The sequence below is a fragment of the Denticeps clupeoides genome, chromosome 10, assembly GCF_900700375.1.
Source record: "Denticeps clupeoides chromosome 10, fDenClu1.1, whole genome shotgun sequence".
Lineage (NCBI taxonomy): Eukaryota > Metazoa > Chordata > Actinopteri > Clupeiformes > Denticipitidae > Denticeps > Denticeps clupeoides.
In genome coordinates this window covers 9408391-9428762 of record NC_041716.1, presented here as the reverse complement: position 1 = coordinate 9428762, position 20372 = coordinate 9408391, and the positions used below count along the sequence as shown (strand labels likewise).

Below are 20372 nucleotides of genomic sequence, written 5' to 3'. Positions count from 1 at the left end.
AATTATGCATAAAAAATAATGCATTTATTCGCACTTTGCATACCATGCAAAGAGGAACTTTAGACAGTGCCCGATTTCCTAGTAGGCCGATTATATTGCTGCACGCATCAGAGCTACCACAATGGACAAGTCTGAAGAAAGCACATTGTTAGGACGAATCAGAGGCAAATTTCATTTCAAAAGACTATCTGATGGAAGCCTTGATATTACAAACCACAGATCCCATAATGCAGTGCTTCATTTGCCTTGGCGAACGCGATCCTAATCACTGCAGCTCAATGTGCTCTGTCTGAATCTGTACACACATACTCACATTGATGCAAATTCTTTTTTCATGCTTCAAAGCAGGGGTGGGCAAACTACGGCCCGCGGGCCACATCTGGCTTACTGGTCTTACTGCTCTTATTCTCTGGCACCAGGCGATGGACACAGTGCCTTACCACCCACCTACACTAAACTGTGTTTAACCCCAACTCAACATGCACCATTCAACTATTTACATCCAACCTGCTCATTTCTTTCTTGGTTTAGCAAGCCTTTCTTCAAAGTGAAGGCTGATTAGCAACACATTTCCCACTAAAAGTTTCATCTTCAGTCTGCATCTGGAGCTGGCCTGGCCCATCTGACAAGTTTTAAAAGTCAATGTAGCTCCAATGGTGCTTAAAAATTTTGCCCATCACCAAAGCTCTGTGCAAGCTCAATGCGTAGTGCACTGAGTTTATTAGCCCAGTGCACATTGCATTATGGGATTGCGTTTAGCAAGCAAGCTGAAGGCCCGGTCAAATTACCTTTTATATTTCTTCCTTGGAAACTTTATGTTGATTTTTTTATTTATTGAAAGACAGTTCTTTTTGTTTTTCTGTTTGGAATTGACATGCACTTTAAATACATGTTTTTCCAGTAATTAAAATAGCTTGACTCAATAATATTTATGTCCATGTCTATTATTTGATTGTCACCCACTAAAACCCTTTTCTATGAAAAAACAGTAGTTTGTGGCAAATTTGCTTATGCGACTAAATGTGATTAATTGAGATTAATTCATTACAAAGCCTCTAATTAATTAGATGAATAAAAGTTCCATCCCTACTTTTTACCTTATTTGCTATTTTTTATTTCTTACATAACCTCATGTGTGTTCTTTCATAGTCCTATGTTTTGTTCTGTAATGTACTAAAAAAACAAGACTCACAAATGAGTAGGTGCGTCTTTATTTTTGACTGGAAATGTAAAACGAAATTTTGCAGGGAAAACCCTGTATAGAGGGCGTGGTCTGCAAGGGGAGGGGCTTGTCTTTAACAAAATTTGCTCGACCAGTCACATTCGTCGATGCGACGCCTATTTAGCATAATACCTCCCCCCCGTCCAATGGCGCTCCGGTGGGCGTGGCCTCCGCGCGTCTCGCCGGGCGGAATGCCGCCCGCGCCTCACTTGAGAATGGCGGCTGCTGCCTGCAGTGCGCACTGCGCGCTGAGCGGCGATGGCAGCAAGCCGCAGAAGGAGCACCTGCGCAAGAGCCGGGACGCGCGCAGGCGGCAGGCGGCCCTCCTCTTCCTCAGCAACATCTCTCTGGACGGACGGCCCGTCCAGCGCGCCGGGCTGTCACCCGCGTCCAGCAGCTACGGGACCTTCCAGCACCTGTCCGCCTCCGCCAGCTGCCCCGGCGCCAGGGTCGGAGTCCTCGGCGTCCCGCCAATTCTGGTGCTGCCGTCGGACTCCGGCTTCGACGACGCCAGCGCCGCGGAGACGTTCGCGGCGAGGGGGAGAGGCTCGTTCTCGTCGCAGGGGAACCTGCTGTCCCCCGCCAGCCTCCAGCCGTCCCCGGTCGGTCCTCGGAAGTCCCCGACGCTGCTGTCCGTGCACAGCTGCAACTCCGTGGACTCTCGGACGAGGTGAGGCGAGCTGCGGCTCTTGCTGAATTATTGATGTTATTCGCCTCGGCTTGCGCTCCGTTATCTGTCGGGCGCGCCGTTAGCTGCGCACGCTTATCTGCCACTTCCGTGTAGTTTATTTCGGCTTTTTGTGTTTTGTTTTGTTTTTTTACCCAAAGACTTTAACACAAGACGGCCGATAAACGTGCTGCGCGCAAAAGTTCAAAAGTTTTTTTTTTTTATAACCGGACGGAAAGTCGCGGCAACCGCAGAAGCGCGCGTTGCTTTTTTTCCCTTTTTTTAATCTCCTCATCCCCCCTTTTCTTTGATGCGAACCGTGGCTTGTGGAGAACCGTGGCGCGTCGGTGTGAACTTCCCGACGCCTTCCTGGCGTCGTTGCGCAACCGCGTCGCCTGCCATCCATTCCGGGCGTGTCCGCGCGCGCCGCGGTTTATTCTAACGGAGGGCGGAGTCCCGCCGATATCGATCTCCTGGCGTTTTTCACTAGTTTAAAGAAGACAAAAGTATTAGAATTTTTTATATATATATAAAAAAAAGGCTTGTAGAGGGTTGTTCAACCCCATTAGAATCAATGAACGTGTTATTGGAGCATCATCATATTTAGAAAGAGACAAACTTTTTGGCATGCAGTTTGCGAGCTGTTTCCTGGTGTTGGTGTGGCTTTGGTGGTTTTAGTGACTCCAAAATGGTGTGCTGTCATCTGCCCATGGTGGGTGCCTTTCCCCTCGCCCACCGAGACTTTCACCCCTCTGTTACTGAAAGAGAGGGAGTGTGTGAGAATTTGTCGGCCCGGATAACAGTGATCGGTGAAACTGACACAGATATCTCAGAATCATCCATTTCTTTTCACGCAGACACACACATAGAACCAAAAAGGAATTCCGAAAGTGGACAATTTTGTGTGTTAAATCATGGAGTTATGCCCTTCGGTGTGTGTGTGTGAGGATCGTGTGATTTGGATCGTGTGTAACATGATGGCCTTGTGGTCATGCTTGTTGTGTTAAGGTGTCCTCTGGGAAATCAAGCCCCGATAGAGCCGTCACCTCCTGCTCGGGGTAACACAGGGTGCGAACTTCGCACATCATCACGGCGAGTTTTTGCCTTATTTCTTAGGCTGCCATTAAGCTGCCTGTACCATTTATTCTGAACACTTCATTGAACCAAGGAGCTTGGTTTTTGGTCCCATTTTACATGACACCTTGTGATATTTCATACTGGTAAATATTGATCTATATATTTTACCAGTATTGGAACCCTAAATTATGAAATATCACAAGGTGGCAAAAACAAACAAAAATGAAACAAAAATCAATAATGCATAAAAGTTTAGGTGTTTAACTCTTGTTACATCCTGTAACTCTTCAGGAAGCGACTGAAGTGCTTGTCATCTGTTGTTGGTGTCACTTGTCCGTGTCGAGAAGTCCCACCTCCATGGCTGAAGGGAACCAGAACGTGAGCCTGGGACTGGGCCAAAGCTCGATTCTGGCGCCGGTGTTGGTTCATCCGCTACCAAAACGTTAGGCGATGTCGCGCTGTAGGCTGAGGTGTAAGATGTTGCCGCTAACACTCAAATCCGTGGCTGTCACATCTCAAACCTGCCTCGGGTCAGTCCAAGTCACGGTCAGCGTCGCTGTAGCTGTAAGTGCTGATAGTCTGAGCCGTTCAGGACGGCTTTAGCAATGCTGCAGGTCTCCTGGGAGTCGAGCGGCCACTCCTTCTTATGCAAACATAGACCCTGGATAGGCAAACCGCCAATTTAGTTATCAACAAATGACGCAGTCAGGCCAGCCCGGTCCCGCCTCATAATATTGATTCCTGCCATGGTGACGGTGACGCGTCTGAAAGTGCACCCCGGGGGCATTTGTTCGAAACAAGTTGGCAGGTTTGAGTTTAAGAAAAATGCAGAAAAGAATGGGTACCGTTGATGTGTTTCTATTTGATCAGTAACGCTTAATTTATGCATTTATTTGTGCCGCCCCTCTTCTTCCACTACAATGGCCGGCCTCCCTTAACCTCGAAATCGCTCATTTAATTCCGTCATGTCACCAGCCGTCATGTCATTGGCTAGGTCAGGCCAGAATTGGCAGTCATCAGTGTTGACCGTGACCTGTCATGCCAGGGACAGTAGATACATTAGCAAAGCATAGCTGGAAAAAAGATCATACACTTTGGGATTTAAATAATTAAAATACATTTTAAATGTTGTGACCCTGACTCAAGGGACTAGTTTTAGTAGAAGTTTTTATTTTAACATATGTACACAGTACATAGTAAAAAAATTAAAACACAAGAGCAGATCAGAACAGCTCAAAACAAAACACAAGTGCAAACAGGAACAATACAACTTAACAAGACAAGCTAAATACAATATTTTGACCCGTACGGTATTCCAGTAGCGCAGGTGTGCAAAGCATTTCATACCGCAAAAATTATACAGTACAGGCCAAAAGTTTGGACACACAGCACACAGTGCACACAGTGAAATTTGCCCTCTGCATTTAACCCATCAGTGAGCAGTGGGCAGCCACAACAGGCGCCCGGGGAGCAGTGTGTGGGGACGGTGCTTTGCTCAGTGGCACCTTAGCGGATCGGGATTTGAACCGGCAACCTTCTGATTACGGGGGCGTTTCCTTAACCGCTAGACCACCACTGCCCCTTCATAGTTTTGATGCCTTCAGTGAGAATCTACCAATCGAATGAGAAGGTGTGTCCAAACTTTTGGCCTGTACACTATATGTGTAGTTTTCAGCAGCATGACAGGGAAAGTGTACTGATGGTCTGAGGGAAGAAACTGTTCTTAATCAATCATTTTGTCAGACCTATTTACTCAAAAACCAAGTTATATAGATTATAACTCATATCATTCATTACAAAAAAGATGCCACATTGGCACCTATATAGTAATAAGACTGTAATAACTAATAATTATGGATGCTGTGGCTTGCATCTGTGACCTCAGATTAACAGTAGTTTTTATAGTTTTGTATTTAGGGAACTTCTCTGTTTCTGGGTGTCTGTGGGCTTCCCACAGTTGTCCCCCGACCCTGTTTTTTTTTTTTTTTTTCGCTGATCCCCCGCTGTACTGTAGCATAAGCCCTAGATGTTCTGACCGAGTTCAAAGCTGCTCTCCGTGTCCCGCTGCCTAACACCTGTTGTTCCCTGGGCTTTGAAGAGCGGGATGTCAGGCAAGATCCAGAACAGTCCCAGCGAAGAACTGCATGAACAGCAAGGGAAAATGAGGGCCATTGTTCCATTTTTTTGTCAACATTGCAACATTAGTGTTGCCAATGGACTAATATGGCCAATATTTTGACAATATTCTGTTTGTTTGGGGTTTTTTTGACCGTAGGTTTCATTCCAAAGGCCTTTCAAAAATGCAACATAATGCCGTGCCTCGTTATGACGAGGCTGGATCAGTGACAGGATGTGACATTGCCATATAAAGTAATATTAATTCTATTTGGCACAATGACATTCAAGTTATTGGGGTCATGTTCCTGTTCGGCATTCCAGTCAAACGGGTCTTTTTTTCCGAAAAATGTCCTGCAGCAATCTTTTGTGGCTGTGTAATAACCTGACATATAACCACAAAAAGACAATACAATAAAAAAAATTATTACAATACACTTACTTTGAATAAAAATTGTATCAAAATAGTTGTTTGGTAATCGTATTGCACAGGGAATAAATGAATACTTAGAGTGATTACTCAAAATCTGTAATCTACACTGAGCTTCGCTGCGTTGGGGCTTAGAACGATTTATCGGTCTGGTGGCCTGTTTAAGGAATGCTGCCACGTTGCAGGTAATCTGGATCGAAAGCTGCTCGGCCAATCGGCAAGATCTCAGCAGCCCAGTGACATGGGTGTGAACCGCCCACCGCCCAATGAGAGCCATTTGGGGCTTTAGGCCAAGATCAGCCATTGATCCTCGGCTCTGGAGAAAGGGCTGTGCGCCGCGGCAGAGATTACCGAGCAGAGGGCAGGCGGGCCGGGATAAGAGGGTTGAAAAAAGACGCGTGCATCTGCTGCCCCACAGCATCTCGCTGTAATCTCCTCTCGGAGTCCAGCAGCCGGGTGCGCGAATATGACAGTCCAGATGACAGTCTACGACAGCCCCAGCCCCACAATATGTCCACATGCAACATCGTGACACAACCCGACACCCCAGGAAGTGCAGCTTCCTTGTTGCATGATGGTTTTGCTTGGCTAATGCAGGCACTTAAATGGTTTTCAGATGCTTGACAGCTTATCAACTGAGATCTGGGCTTGGCTGTTGCAGAGTGAGTTCCCCCGAAAACAACAGAACTCTTGATATTGAAAAAACATCTCCACACACAACTTTTGTGACTTATTTATAAAAAGTTTAATTGTACATAGTTCACACAGTTGATGTTTTTCATTATAAAGCATGTGTGTGTGTGTGTGTTTCATACTGGTAAATATAAATTAGCAATGTAATTATAGGTGAATGTACCAAAAATACAAAGAAATGTAAAACATTTTATTATGATGTCTGTAAAAAAATTGTTCACTTGAAACATATTTCAGATGTGTTGCAACAATTTACACATTAAGGATAAAAATGTATTAAATACTATATCTATACGTTTCATGTTATCCATACATATATACATATATGTGCAGCCCATGCTTTTTGGCAGCCAGAAGGCCTGCATGTGTAGCTCTTCTGTAACACGTCATGTTGCCAGATGTGCTGATTACAAATCTGGTTTGAGTCAGATTGTGTGAACACACACACACACACACACACACACACACACACAGCTGTGTGCCCCCTGTCCTCTCAACTTCCCGTTTGTAATCACAGTGATTTAAATGGAAATGTGTTATAAAGTCGCCCCCCCAACCAAACAGCAGATGGGACAAGGTGGGGGGGGTGTTACAGCATTGCAAGAACTGTTGTGTAAGACTTTAGCACATCAGAAGGTTTGTTTGCCACCCGGTACTACACCCTGGGCATGTGGCAGAAATCTTTCAGTGTTTTCCGTTTTTATTGCAACTGCTAAAGTGTTACGCAATCGCCGCGGAGCGCCATGACATCTCTGGGTATGACGCAACCGCTTTAGCCAGGAGCGACATTAGCCTAAATATTTTAGATCTCTTCTCAGAAGTAGAAACAAAGCTGTTTGCATGAACCTTTCTTTTTATTCCTTTTTATGCAATAAGGGCTTAAAAATGGGACTGTGGGTAACTAAATACATGGGCCGGAATTTCATTCTATCTGATATGTACTAAAGCTGAGGAAACATGATGACAGCTTGAATGAGTTAAATTTACACACAAATTGCACTGAGACTCCCAACTTTGGCTGGAATGGAACCAAGAGGATGAAATCTAACCTAAAATGATAACTGAAGCAGATATACGATAGTACTGTTTAACCATAGACCATATTTAAATAGTGATGACAATGATTTATGGGGGGGGGGCAAAAAGGATGAAGCATAGTTAATCATGTGTAGTGAATATGTATAATAATATAAAACCAAAATTGGACTGCTATACGGTAAAAAAATAATAATTTACTGTACATTTCTGACAAAAAAGAGTTCACGTCTTGCCCTGTTCAGTCAGTCAGAGGTCTCATTGCCCAGCCACGGTCAGAGCGAGGCTATGCATTTTTTCCCATCATTGTTTATGTTTGTTTTGGTCGTGCTTCCAAAAGTATTAAGATCCCACAGCAGAATTTTTCCCATGTTATGTGGCGCGTATCAGAATGCAACGTGGAGCAGGAAATAGCAGGAGGACATTTGGGACTTGTTTTGGGACCTTGTGGATGAAAATCCCACATGATGAAGGGCTATTCGTGGGCTGCTCAACTCACTGTAAGGTCCAAATTTGGTGCAGCCGCTCGTAATTGCTTGTTTGCTGTTCTCCTCAGTGAGTCACGTGTGAAAATACACTGGTCAGCCCTCTGGCGCTGAAAATCCAATTCAGCATGTGGCAGAACAGCAAATCAGCAACGGATTTCAAGATGTCCTGCTTAAGCCTTAATAGTTTTTCAGATGAATGGAGAACAAAATGACTTGAATGACCTTGCAGTTCAGGTTCTGATTTGGCTTTAGGAGACACAATGGCAGCTTTTTTGGCAGGGAAATAAATGAGAACAAAATCAGATTAGATAAGGATTTTGAAGAAGACTACGAAGGTCAGTTCACTCAGTGTTCACCCACCAATACTCCCCACTTAAAAAGAGCCTTGATTCAAAAGCACTTTCCATGACATCCTGATCTGCTGGCCCATTAACACCTGAAGCCATGTGATCTGGAGGAATGGCAGTCAATCACATGCCGGTGGTGGCTAAACTCCTTTTCTTCCTGTCCCCAGGTCCCGTAACCTGTCCGGTTCACCCAAACCCCGGCCAGTAAAGAAGGTCCACTTCATCAAGAACATGAGACAGTATGACACAAGAGGCAGCAGGTGAGAAGTGTGTGTGTGTCTGTCTATGCATGTGCAGATGAGCGACTGTAGGTGCCTTGGTTGGTCATTGATACATAATAAATGTAAAGTTTTGTATTTGTGTGTGCATGAGAGAGAGGACCATCTGCTTTATAGCATTGGGCCTAAGCACCAACTGTTATTCAGCTGAGGTGGATTTATGCAGGATTTACATCAGATGAGTGCAGGCAGTTCTCCACAGAGAACTTTAGTGTTGTGATGTCACATTACTTTAAAAAATCTTTATCCATTTGCCTTTTATAGGATATATGAAATGACATTCAGTCAAATCTTAATCACCTCTATTGTCTCCATCATCCATCCGTTCTTTTTTTGTTTTGTTTTTTTTTTCACTAAAAATCACCGTATTGCAGCAAATTTTACTTCCAAAACTGGAAAGCAATATTCTCAACCATCAGCCAAGGAGTCCATTGTAGATTGGTGTCCTTCCTAATGCCGTTGATTGAACAGGTGAAATTATACATTTTACGTGATATTTCTCTTTAACCTCAGTCACCCTGCCAACACTAAAAAGGTTTCTGCAGCCATTTCTTCCGTGACTCCTTTTCCCAAGGAGTCATCGATGAGAAAACTCTGAAAATAACCCAGCATTTTACAGGGCGAGCAAACAGTGGTGTCTGAGAAAAAGCACAGAGCAATTGGGGTTTAAAAAAAATATAGAAGTTCCTACAACATGCTGGTACGTACTTCTTCCAGGTTGCACAGTCACCGTACTTCCAAAACACCCATAATGTCCCAGAACTGCCTATTGAAAGGTTACCAGTACTCCTTGACCATTACTGGTAAACATCTGAACATGAGTGTGTTTGTGTGTGTGTGTGTGTCTGTTACAAATTACCTTTCAGTGACTTTTTGTGTAATGTAGTTTACAGATGCAATGGGTATAACAGGGTATAGACCCCTCTTAAAATGTGAGATTTTTGTGAACTGGGCCTTTGGTCATGTTGGAGAGAATTCTGAACAGTTCGCAAAACCACTCACATTTGAAGTGAAGTGATTGTCATTATGATACACTGCAGCACAGCACACGGTGACACAACGAAATGTGTCCTCTGCCTTTAACCATCACCCTTGGTGAACAGTGGGCAGCCATGACAGGCGCCCAGGGAGCAGTGTGTGGGGACGGTGCTTTGCTTAGTGGTATTCGTACCGGCAATCTTCCGATTACTTAACCGCTAGACCACCATTGCCCCTTGAAAAAAAGCCTTCATCCGTCTGATAGAAATCTTTGGGGTGACCATAAGAGATGCCCTCGCAATTGCCGGTTCGAATCCCAATCCGCCAAGGTGCCACTGAGGTGCCACTGAGCAAAGCACCATCCCCACACACTGCTCCCCGGGCGCCTGTCATGGCTGCCCACTGCTCACTCAGGGTGATGGATTAAATGCAGAGGACAATCTTCAATCACTTTACTTTAAATGTAAAATCAAAAGGTACTTCAACCCCTACTCAATGTTCATATTTTGCCTATAACATGTTTGTTTGAAATATACAGGTTGTAAATCATGTTAAGGGGGGTTAACATTATTGTAGTCTCTTTTTTTACATCACATAAAAAGTGGTGTGCACACTTTTAAAAATCCATAATACATTTGTACTTTTTTGAGCCTGTGAAAAATGTATATCTGTATGTGTGTTACAGAATCGTCCTCATCTGTGCCAAACGCTCCCTGTGTGCTGCCTTCTCAGTTCTGCCATACGGAGAAAGTATAATCATCAGGTACATTGATCTGTTCTGTTGGCTTCGCATTGCAACTGTTATCTGGCTTCTTCTACACTTGTCTCATCATCGGAATCATCTGGACTGTGACTTTTCTTTTCTTTGTCTTCTCAACTTTTCATTCTCATTCTTATTTTCTTGACTGCTTTCCTGCTATTCTCAACCCTCAACCAATCTTCTAAACTCTCATGACACTTCCCTCATTGTCTTTTCTCCCTTCATTGCTTGTTCTATCTCTTTTTTAGCTCTTCTTTAGCTCTTCTTTTTGTAGGTTTTCTTTGTCTCGTTGTCTCTTGTATTTTTTTCTGTTTTCTGTCCTCTGAAATCTAAGCAATACTGTGGTTTCCCGTGTTGGATGAGAGATGTGCTCCTCTCTTGTCTGTTTAGTGTTCACCATGTCCCCATGTTGTCTGCTTTTTCCCTGTGAATTACACTTGTTTGTCTGGCATTTCCTGTTGCTGGGGTACATGATGGTATTTTTGCTGGTTTTAAGAGAGACGCCTCTATGGGCCTCTGTTTTCATATGGGGATGGAGCTGATGTGGGAAAAGAGAGGCAAGAGGAATCTGATGAGAAAAAATGAAGCTCGGTGGCTGCTGGGAGGATCTTTGGACTGGAGACCTTGGCCTTTTGACATATTCCCTCCATCCAGACGCGAAAAAAAATAAAATAAATAAACACATCTTGTCACCCCCTCCCCCCTTTTCCGTCCTTCTTCCTTGTTTATGGGAAGTTGCTCATCAGCTGTGAGTTACGCAACAGAAGGATTTTCTCTTGGCCTCAGCTGATGGGGCGGTGGGGGTGGGACAGTGAGACGTAACGGGGGGCTGCAGGGGCAGGACAAGGGGTTGATGAGACAGGATGGCCCGGTCAGCACATCTGCCAGTTATGAAAGAGGGATCTCACAGACGCCATGCTGCAGATCCGCTGGCGAGACGATGTCTGTTAGAGTTCGGAGAGGAGAGGGACAGAGAATGAGGGAAGGAGATTATTTGAACAGAGGAGGTGATTTACATGAGGTGAGCTTTGTGGATGAGCACTTCTTCATATGTTGTGTGTTTTTGTACATTAATGGTTGTGTATTTGTATGTCTCTGTTTGAGCATATGGGTGTGATGCATATCTTTGTGTGGCCACATCAGAGTTTGTCTTTATTTCTCTGTCTCAAGGTCATGTGAATATGTGTGATTTGCTTCCCTATGACACAATGTGACCCTCATTCTGCATTCATGAATTTAAAGAAGCACTTCAGACCAGGATCTGTCCGCCTGCCTGAGTCAGAATGTTAATCCACAGTTCATTTAAAGCTCTTTTAGTCTCTCCACGGCATTGTATAATTACTTAGAAATGAAACAGAAGTTGTCATCCCTAATTCTCTTTTCTTTTTCTCCTTTTTTTTGTCAGTGACCCACGGCTGGACGTTTCTCGGAGGAGACACTCCTCAGGAGGGATTTCCCCCATGCTGGAGATGCTTCCTGGGCTGGAGGGACTGGAGCTCGAGGCCTATGGCAAGGTACGACCCATCACATCCATCACACATACAGGTTCAACATATGTTAATGATAGAGCTGAACAATGAATTACAATTTGAGTGAAGTCAAAAGGTATAGAGCAGTTCTTCTTTTGTGTTGAACATTGCTAGCAGGAGAGTATAAATTCGCTATACTGACAATAAAATGATTCTAGAACTTAGTTCAATACATATTTGGGTTCTGGTGATATATTTTCTGATATATTGTGATTATTCCATTATTCAAACTGTTATTAATGTATAATTTTTATTTATGTATAATACAGAGATATAGCCGTACATAATAAATGGTTGTAATGAATAATATTTATACACAATCTGTAATTTATTTTTACACTGATCATATGCTGCATAAATAATATTCAAGCGATGTTCCTTGATATAAACATTTTGTTGTGGTGTTGTGCTATTTGTCCCTGCCAGTGCATTGAGTATGTGAGTGTGTGCATTTGTGTCTTAGACGGTGTCGTATGCCCAGTTCCTCTACCCCACCAACGCACTGGTGCGACAGAAGCAGGCCTCGGTGGACTACACCCTGCAGATGCCCTACTCCCGAAACAGCCTCCCCCACAGCAACGCCTCATCCAGACTCAACAGCACCGTAGGCCTGGACCTCGGTATGGAACTGTTCAACCCCCCGAGTCTACATTATTCAACCAACCACCATAACAGCCATAACAACATGGCATATATCTCACAACAATATTTTCTAAAAATGTCAGCTTAGTCAAGAAATGTGGTCAAAACAGGTTAAATGTTCTATTAAACAATTAATTATTGGATGGGGTGCTACAGTTTAATGGGATTGCTCTCTCCTACGTGCCATACAGGCACACAGGCATTTTTAAGATGATTTCATGGGAACTTTATTTTCAGAAGTTACCAATAGAAAGATACACCAAGAACAGAGATGTAGGACATGGCTTCTACTGAAAACAGACAGGAAACTGGGACTGTAAACCAGTGGGATACAGGGAGTGGAGAAGGTTGACATGGGGACGAATACCCAGGGAACAGGCCTGTGACACAGGAGGCACATGCAGACCTAGACAAAGGGAGGAACAAGGACACTGACCACAAATGCACAGACTACGACCAGGGCCATTTAACACAGACACCTACGTCCACTCCACTGTGCTGTCACACAGCAAAGCTAACTCACAGCAGTGCAGGGTCGAGGAACAGGACTTAGACTTGGAACAGAACACTGACTTGGACACAGGGGGACCCTTTGTAGAGTGGGAACAAGGGATGAGGACCATTGGGAAGCGGTGAGAGAGGAAGCCAGTGCTGCTCACCTGACAGTGCGATATTTGTCTCCAAGGGTTCTTATGGGTTAACTTACCATGTGCAGTTCTACCCTGTAAACAGACCTGCCCATTAAATCCCCCAACATACTCAACCACTACACAACCTGCACATGAAGCCAGTTGCTCGACACCGGGCCGCTAAATTATCCAGCACACACAATCACAACAATAACATTAAATCACCCAATAACACACCTCAACACTGGAGTGGAGAGAAATCAGGCTGAGCAAAACAATTATCGTCAGAGGATGGTTAAGAAGGGTCTGTGGTGTTAAAGGTGTGTGTGTGTGTGTGTGTGTGTGTGTGTGTGTGTATGTGGCTGAGACTGAATAATAATCGTTATATGAATGTGTGTGTGAAAGAGGAGGGCAGCATCAGTCATCCTGTCACAGATGGTCATTATCACATCTCTGAAGCTGTGTGTGTGTATGTGCTTGTGTGTTTGTGAAAAATGAACAAGCAAACATTTGTCACTTTGCAATCTTTGGTGAACCATACACCAAGTAGCATGTATGTGTGTTAGTGTGTCTGTTTCTCTGTGTGTGTGTATGATGATGATCATTGTCTGCTCTCACTACCAAATTTAGTAACCCTGTGTTAATAGCTCAGCTGTGTGTGTGTGGTATTTATATCTTAGTAAGAACCAAATGTCCTCTCCAAAACAAGAAAGCCCAAAATTATAAATGCGTTGGAAACACAGGTGTGGTTAGGACTACATGATAGATAACGGTTTACAAAAATATGCTTACATGGAGGTAGTTGCACATTTCTAATACATTTATAAGGCATATGCATATTACTTTAGGTCCTCACAAAGGAATAACAATGAGCTTGAGTGTGTCTGTGTTTGTTTGTGTGACAGTTCCATAATTATATCTGTGAAATAGCTTGTTTGTGCTCAGTGACATAGACAGATGGCTGGCAGGTGGGTTCAAGCCATCTCTCCTGCATCTTCTGCACAACATTTACATTTACAGTATTTATCAGACGCCTTTATCCAGAGCAACTTGCGATCAGTAGTTACAGGGACAGTCCCCCTGGAGTGTCTTCCTCAGGGACACAATGGTAGTAAGTGGGGGTCGAACCTGTGACTTTGTGTTCATTTGGTTCACTTAAACCTCTTAAAACACAAAAATAGAACCTAAATGTGATCCATGTTCTTGATTTGTCTGTGTAGGTCTGGATGATGCAGATTATGACCCCAACTTGTTGAGTGACCCCCAGTGGCCGTGTGGGAAGCACAGGAGAGTGCTAATCTTCGCCTCCTACATGGTACGAGAGCAACAAAGGAGGTGAAAAAGCAGATGTAAAAACTGAAAGGGGCGGGCTGGTCGAGAAGTAACCCGAGGAGAGAGATAATACAGTACGACAGAGGGATGGATCATTTAACTTGAGCTCATATTAGTGCAATTTTTGAGCTTGAATGGCAGTGGCCACACAGTCAAGTGAAAATGCCTTTAAAATCCAGGGTACTTTGCTTAAGGGGACCTCAGTGGACCCTTGGTGGTTTGGTAGTCAAACCGACAACCTGATATATGCTGGAAAAAATATTGTTCACGCTCATTGAGCTGTTTAATCTGACTGATTCAGCCAATCGCAGCTCTTGCATTTACTGAAAATAATGGTCCACTAAAAAGCAATGAAAACCCCTGGGGGACACAGACCATCATGATGCAGATGATAGTCTTGCTGTCATATTTCCTTTGTCACTTGATCTGATTCTTAGTTGCACTCATAGTAACACTGTTTTTTTGTTTGTTTGTTTCAGTTGTTATTTGGGCTTTCACTTCCTTCTTTGTCTTTTTTTCCCTCCATGGGTGTCTGTCTCCCCCATTCACTCACTCCCATTATCTCGAACCTGGTCCTCTCTGACTTCCTCTCTCTCTGTCAGAATTGTTCCTCATCTGATCTGTCAAAAATATATTCAAATGTATTGTTTGTTAATGCTGAATGTATTAATTAACTATAAGCACTGTAGTTTTACTGTTTACAGATGTGTTTGTCATATTTCAAGTTTTATCAGTGCTTCATTTTTCAGCACATTCCCTATAGACAGGGTAGTAGTAGCCTTGTGGGTAACACACTCGCCTATGAACCAGAAGACCCAGGTTCAAACCCCACTTACTACCATTGTGTCCCTGAGCAAGACACTTAACCCTAATTTGCTCCAGGTTACTGTCCCTGTAACTACTGGTTGTAAGTCACTCTGGATAAGGGCATCTGATAAATGCTGTAAATATAAATGTAAATGTAGACACCAAAGTTTCTCACCACAGAAGCCTTTAAGTCTGCAGGTTCTCTTTTTTTCCTTCTTTTCACACCAAGTAAGCACTTGACTTTTATTACTGAGTTTGTTTGCTGAACTGACTCATGGCTTACTCAGAGTTCTCTCTTCCATCTTCATTCTGAGCTGGGGGTCATGAAGCGCATGCAGCATGCGGTGGTTGATCCCACCTAACAGTTAGTCATGCAATGCTACCTCAGAGAAAAGCTCTTCTAACACTCATATTGTCCCTTTTAAGGCTGTCGCACACAACCTTTCCATCGAATGCCATTACGTGAAGGGAGAAAGGGCCGAAGGGAAAGAGTGTGAGGATTTTTGGCTTCTTTCCTATCTCTAGTAGGCTTGGCTGCCTCCTAACCCGCAGACCCTTCCAAGCCACGACGTCACAGCGTGCTGCGGGGCTAATAAAAGCGGCTCAGTCACAAAGCCGCGCACTAATGCTACCCAGTGCTATATATAGCCCGCAAGCTTCACTACGCTGGATAGTGTGTGCCGCCCTGTGGGTTTTAGCGTCAGCACTGATGTCAGGCTACTGCAGGGTAGACTGGGATTTCATGGCAGGTGCAACAGGCTCCGTTTCAGTAGTGTGATCTATTGAATGATACGTCTCAGGTCATCTTCATTTTGTACATTTTTACATTTTTGTTTTTTAATCCGTAATTGTCTTTCTACCCCAGACAACAGTGATTGAGTACGTGAAGCCATCAGACCTGAAGAAGGACATGAACGAGACATTTAAGGAGAAGTTTCCTCACATCAAGCTGACCCTCAGCAAGATCAGGAGGTAGAGCTCTTCTCCCGCTCACGGACGCGCTGATCTTTGTGGAGTCAGCTGCAGTTCACTCTGTTCACACAAATCCCCCCGATTCACTGTCGGATATTAATCCGCTTCCAGTTTTCAAATACGCAGATGGCCTAGAACGTAGACTAGGAACACAGCTGCAGAGATCGAGCTTCTTTCTGACATTTTGTGTGTGTGTGTGTGTGTGTGTGTGTGTCCAGTCTAAAGAGAGAAATGCGCACTGTGAGCGAGGAGTTTAATCTGCAGCCGGTGACAGTGGCGATGGCGTTCGTCTACTTTGAAAAGCTGGTGCTACATGGACGGCTGAACAAGCAGAACCGCAAGCTGGTGGCGGCCACGTGCGTGCTCCTCGCCGCCAAGATCAGCAGCGACCTCAAGAAGCAGGAGGTCAAGCAGCTGATTGATGTGAGTCCGTTCCGCCGCCCGACATTCCACGCAAACTCCTCTTACTGAAATTAACGGGTCTATAATTCGTTCTTTTCAATTTGTGAGGAGGTCTATGTTCATTTTATACTTGATAGGTCTTCCTCTAGGTTCCTCTTCCTCCTTCAGTTTTTACATACACGACTTATCAAGGTCACAGAGCCAACCTCGCCATCCAGATCTTGAACAGGCTGCCTCCATATCACAGAGAGTGCATGCACATCAGCGTATTACAATGAGAAGTGTCTGATAATCAATTTCATATGGTTTATACTCCGCATCACTCTGCAGTCTTATGGTCCGACACTTGATTACTTTGGCCATGATTATCTTGGCCCTGACCAAGTGTTGATTGAAAAGTCTTTGTCCTGCCATGTGTGTATATTAGGTGTTTAATCTGAGGTTCTTGAAAAATCCATATTACTTCCAAACTTCCGCTGTCAGACTTGCGTAGTATAAATGTTTCACTGCCGTGTCCCATCTTTGTCCTGTCAATCATCATTTTTACCTTTGTTTGTTCCCTGTGCCCTGTTGAATGCGTTACACTTACCTGAAAAGCGTCACATTGGGGCTCACCGCCACCGATCCAGTTAGCCCCATCACCTCCCCCAGACCCTGTTTTTCCCTAATCTGGGAATGGCCTCCTGTTGTGGTGTGATTACCGCATGCTGTGATGCAGCGCATTTCTAAGCTGTAAGGGTTAAGTGGGTATCAGGAGCATATTGTACCATTTGTTTCTTAGTACAGACTGTGCTGTTCAAGCTCTGTGTCCTCCCCTGCAGTATACAGATACAGTAAATAAAATAACGATTGTATCGATTACGCCGGTTCCCTCCTCTCAAGTTCCCTTAGTTGCCCAGACAATGGTTCATTCAAGAGGCTTTCAATTTATTTTAAATATCAAACATCCAACATTCTTTCTCTTCTCTTACAAATGGAGAAACGTGTTGGTGGCATACATTTACCAAAGAACTAATGACAGTCTTCTTCTTTATACTTCTGATGGGACCTGCAGGTTCTAACTTTAACCGTATTCTTCTTTCAGAAACTGGAGGAGAGGTTTCGCATAGGTCGACGGGAACTGATCGTCTTTGAGTTCACGGTCCTGGTGGCCCTGGAAATGGCACTTTACCTGCCGGAGAGCAAGGTGCTGCCCCACTACCGCCGGCTGGTCCAGCAGACCTGATCCAGGCACGGCCTTCCCTGCCTCTCTCCAGGTCTTTTTACATTAAGCAGCACTGAAGACATGTACACATGGCGCCCTCTGCTGGTGAAATGAAGCAGCTGGAGGGGAGACAGCCTGTCCAGTTTTCTTCCCGACCTTTGTTCGATTCTTAATCAAACAAATGACTTTACTAACCATTCGTTTGACCATCAAGTGATTGATTGCCTACACCGAATCTAGAGATAAAATGTGCGTATCTCTGAATAAAGCCATTGATGTTGCTGATAGCTTGATAAGGTCAGAGATCACTCGACGGCTTTTGAGAGCCCTAAAGTTTTTTTTCGCAGAAGCACCATAATGACCTCATTATGAAATCATTCATTAAGCTCCATAGGGCTTTTTAACTGTGTGAGCTTCCAGACACAATATTTCATATTGTTTGAGGAAATATATTTCCCAGATTCTTAATGTGTGTATGTGACAGAGAGAGAAATTTATTTTCCAAATAGATATTTTTAAATCCTATTGAAATATTATTTATTTTTATTTTTTTTACCTGATTACAGTATATATATTTGTGTGGAGCACTTTCTTATTTAGGGGTTTACACTTCTCACTACATTACACTGAAATATAAGCATGTATGTGCAAACTCAATTTTAACCAAAGTTTATTTTTTTTCTTACAATTCTTCCAAGTCTTGATCTAAGGCAGTGTATCTTGAAGCACATGCTCTATGTTAGAGATAATATTTGCTGCACATTTATGGTGCTGCCCTAATGCCCGTTCTCCAATGCCACTTTTAATGTTTCCGTTCAGTAAGTGAGTGACTTTAGCAGTGTTTCCTATTTCCTCAGTAGTGAATATTAGAATGTCTGTTTAATGTGACCAGAGTTAGACACTGTCATTCCTACTCTGGTGAATTACAAATACATTGTAATCCATAAACATGTAACATAGCATCATATACAAAAATGTAATATAAAACATTTTACATTATTATTTCATGAAGAAATTGGTCAACTGCATTTGTTATACATTTTAATGATACACATATAGACATATATACACAACATATAAAGAATATGTAATACTATTTATAGTATGTAATATTGCAATATTTTCCTTGGTCATCATGCTGTTATTGTGCCCAAGACATATTTCTATAATTGCACTTTATGATATAAGTAGTTTGATAGGGGTTTGTTGGTGGATATTTTAATACACAACTGTATTTATTCATACTCCCACTTGTGAAGATTAGAAGATTGGTGCAGGATTTTAGTCATGTATATCCTAAATAGCGCCATACTTTTTTCAACAGAGCAATAACAATCAAAATAGCACAAAGGAAGCTGTCGTAAGCATCATGAATTTTTGTGTGGGATGTACCATTATAACTATATAGTTATTTTGTGTCCTGATAAATAAATAGTATTTGTGTATTTTACCTGTTGATTTATGTGAAGCCAACCCACACATAGCTGTGCCGCAACATTTACATTTACAGCATTTGGCAGAGGCTCTTATCCAGAGTGACTTACACAAGTGCTTTTAAAATATCATGAATATAGGTCTTTGCATTTCCTTGCGTTATCACATGTTGGGTTAAGTTTGGGCCTCCAGTGTCGATTGCAACTGGTCTGACTGGGTTGCGTAGCCAGACAATCGAAGGAAGTAGGAATTGTGTTTTGTTTTTCTATTTTTATCAATCTTTTGCCTTCTAACATTTTTGGGAAGGCCTAACCCCCAGCAAAATGATCAGATGTCAATAGTAATGTAGACCTTTAATATTCACCTGCAATGGGATCCGGATCCTGGGTATTTAAACATTTCTTTTTCTTCAAAAAGGGAAATTGTACAAAGTGCTTATCGTACAAAGTGTGTTTACCCAAGTATGTGTTACGCGTAAAAAACTGTGTGTGTGTGTGTGTGTGTGTGTGTGTGTGTGTGTATGGATATATGTGACAGTTGCCAGTTAAGTGCCTGTAGAGCAGCTGAGGTGACATTGCGATGCCAACCACTCCTACTTTTGTAAATGTAATCCTCTTGACTGTGATCAGATTTTTGACCAAATATATGAATTAATCAGGTGTTGCCATGGCAGGGTAGAGACAGAAATCAATTGGGCTGGATCACACATTCACATTTGCAATGGTGATTTGGTACTGGGTCTTTTTTACTGTAGACCGTCTTCTAGTCGTGCATCAATAAAAATGATGTATTTGTATTCCATTGCAGTATGCATCTTCTTAATCTGTTTGAAAAAAAGCAAATTAATTATATTGAATTTTTTTTTTTCATGTTCCAACTTAGTCATGATGAGGCTTATTGTTACTATTAATGTTGTTGTTGTTATTGTGTTATCAAGGCCCTGTATTTATTCTGTCTTTGAATGTTTAGCTACTCACTACTTTTCCTGTTATTCTCAAAGAAATTGACATTAAATACAAATAAATATATTTTTGACTGTACCTGTTACAAGTTCATGACTTTTTTTCTGACATTCCGATGCTTTGTCATTAAAACAGTTATAATGATCTTTTGACCGTTTAAATAAAAAATGATCTAGGAAATAAATCTATTTAGCTTGCCTGCTTTGAGCAATAAACTCAAAGGAGCTGCACAAACACACAAAAATGTTAGTAATTTATGCTAAATAATCCTTCCTGTAGTCACCAATTTTATCATTAAATCATTATAGTCTACATATTTATTGTGCATGAATAACAGTTTTATATGCTCAATTCAACAATTGTTTGTAA

The 20372-nt window shown here is 42.9% G+C and overlaps 1 protein-coding gene across 1 annotated transcript; it reads left to right on the top strand.

The window, feature by feature from the left end:
* The first annotated feature begins 1422 nt into the window (after positions 1–1422).
* On the top strand, positions 1423–19052 carry cables2b (Cdk5 and Abl enzyme substrate 2b). The gene is made up of 9 exons (XM_028994284.1): positions 1423–1892; positions 8242–8334; positions 10016–10093; positions 11496–11604; positions 12083–12239; positions 14111–14205; positions 15895–16001; positions 16220–16424; positions 17488–19052. Exons 1-9 carry the CDS (start codon positions 1438–1440, stop codon positions 17626–17628), a joined length of 1440 nt encoding a protein of 479 aa, XP_028850117.1. The 5' UTR covers positions 1423–1437; the 3' UTR covers positions 17629–19052.
* Positions 19053–20372: the final 1320 nt, after the last annotated feature.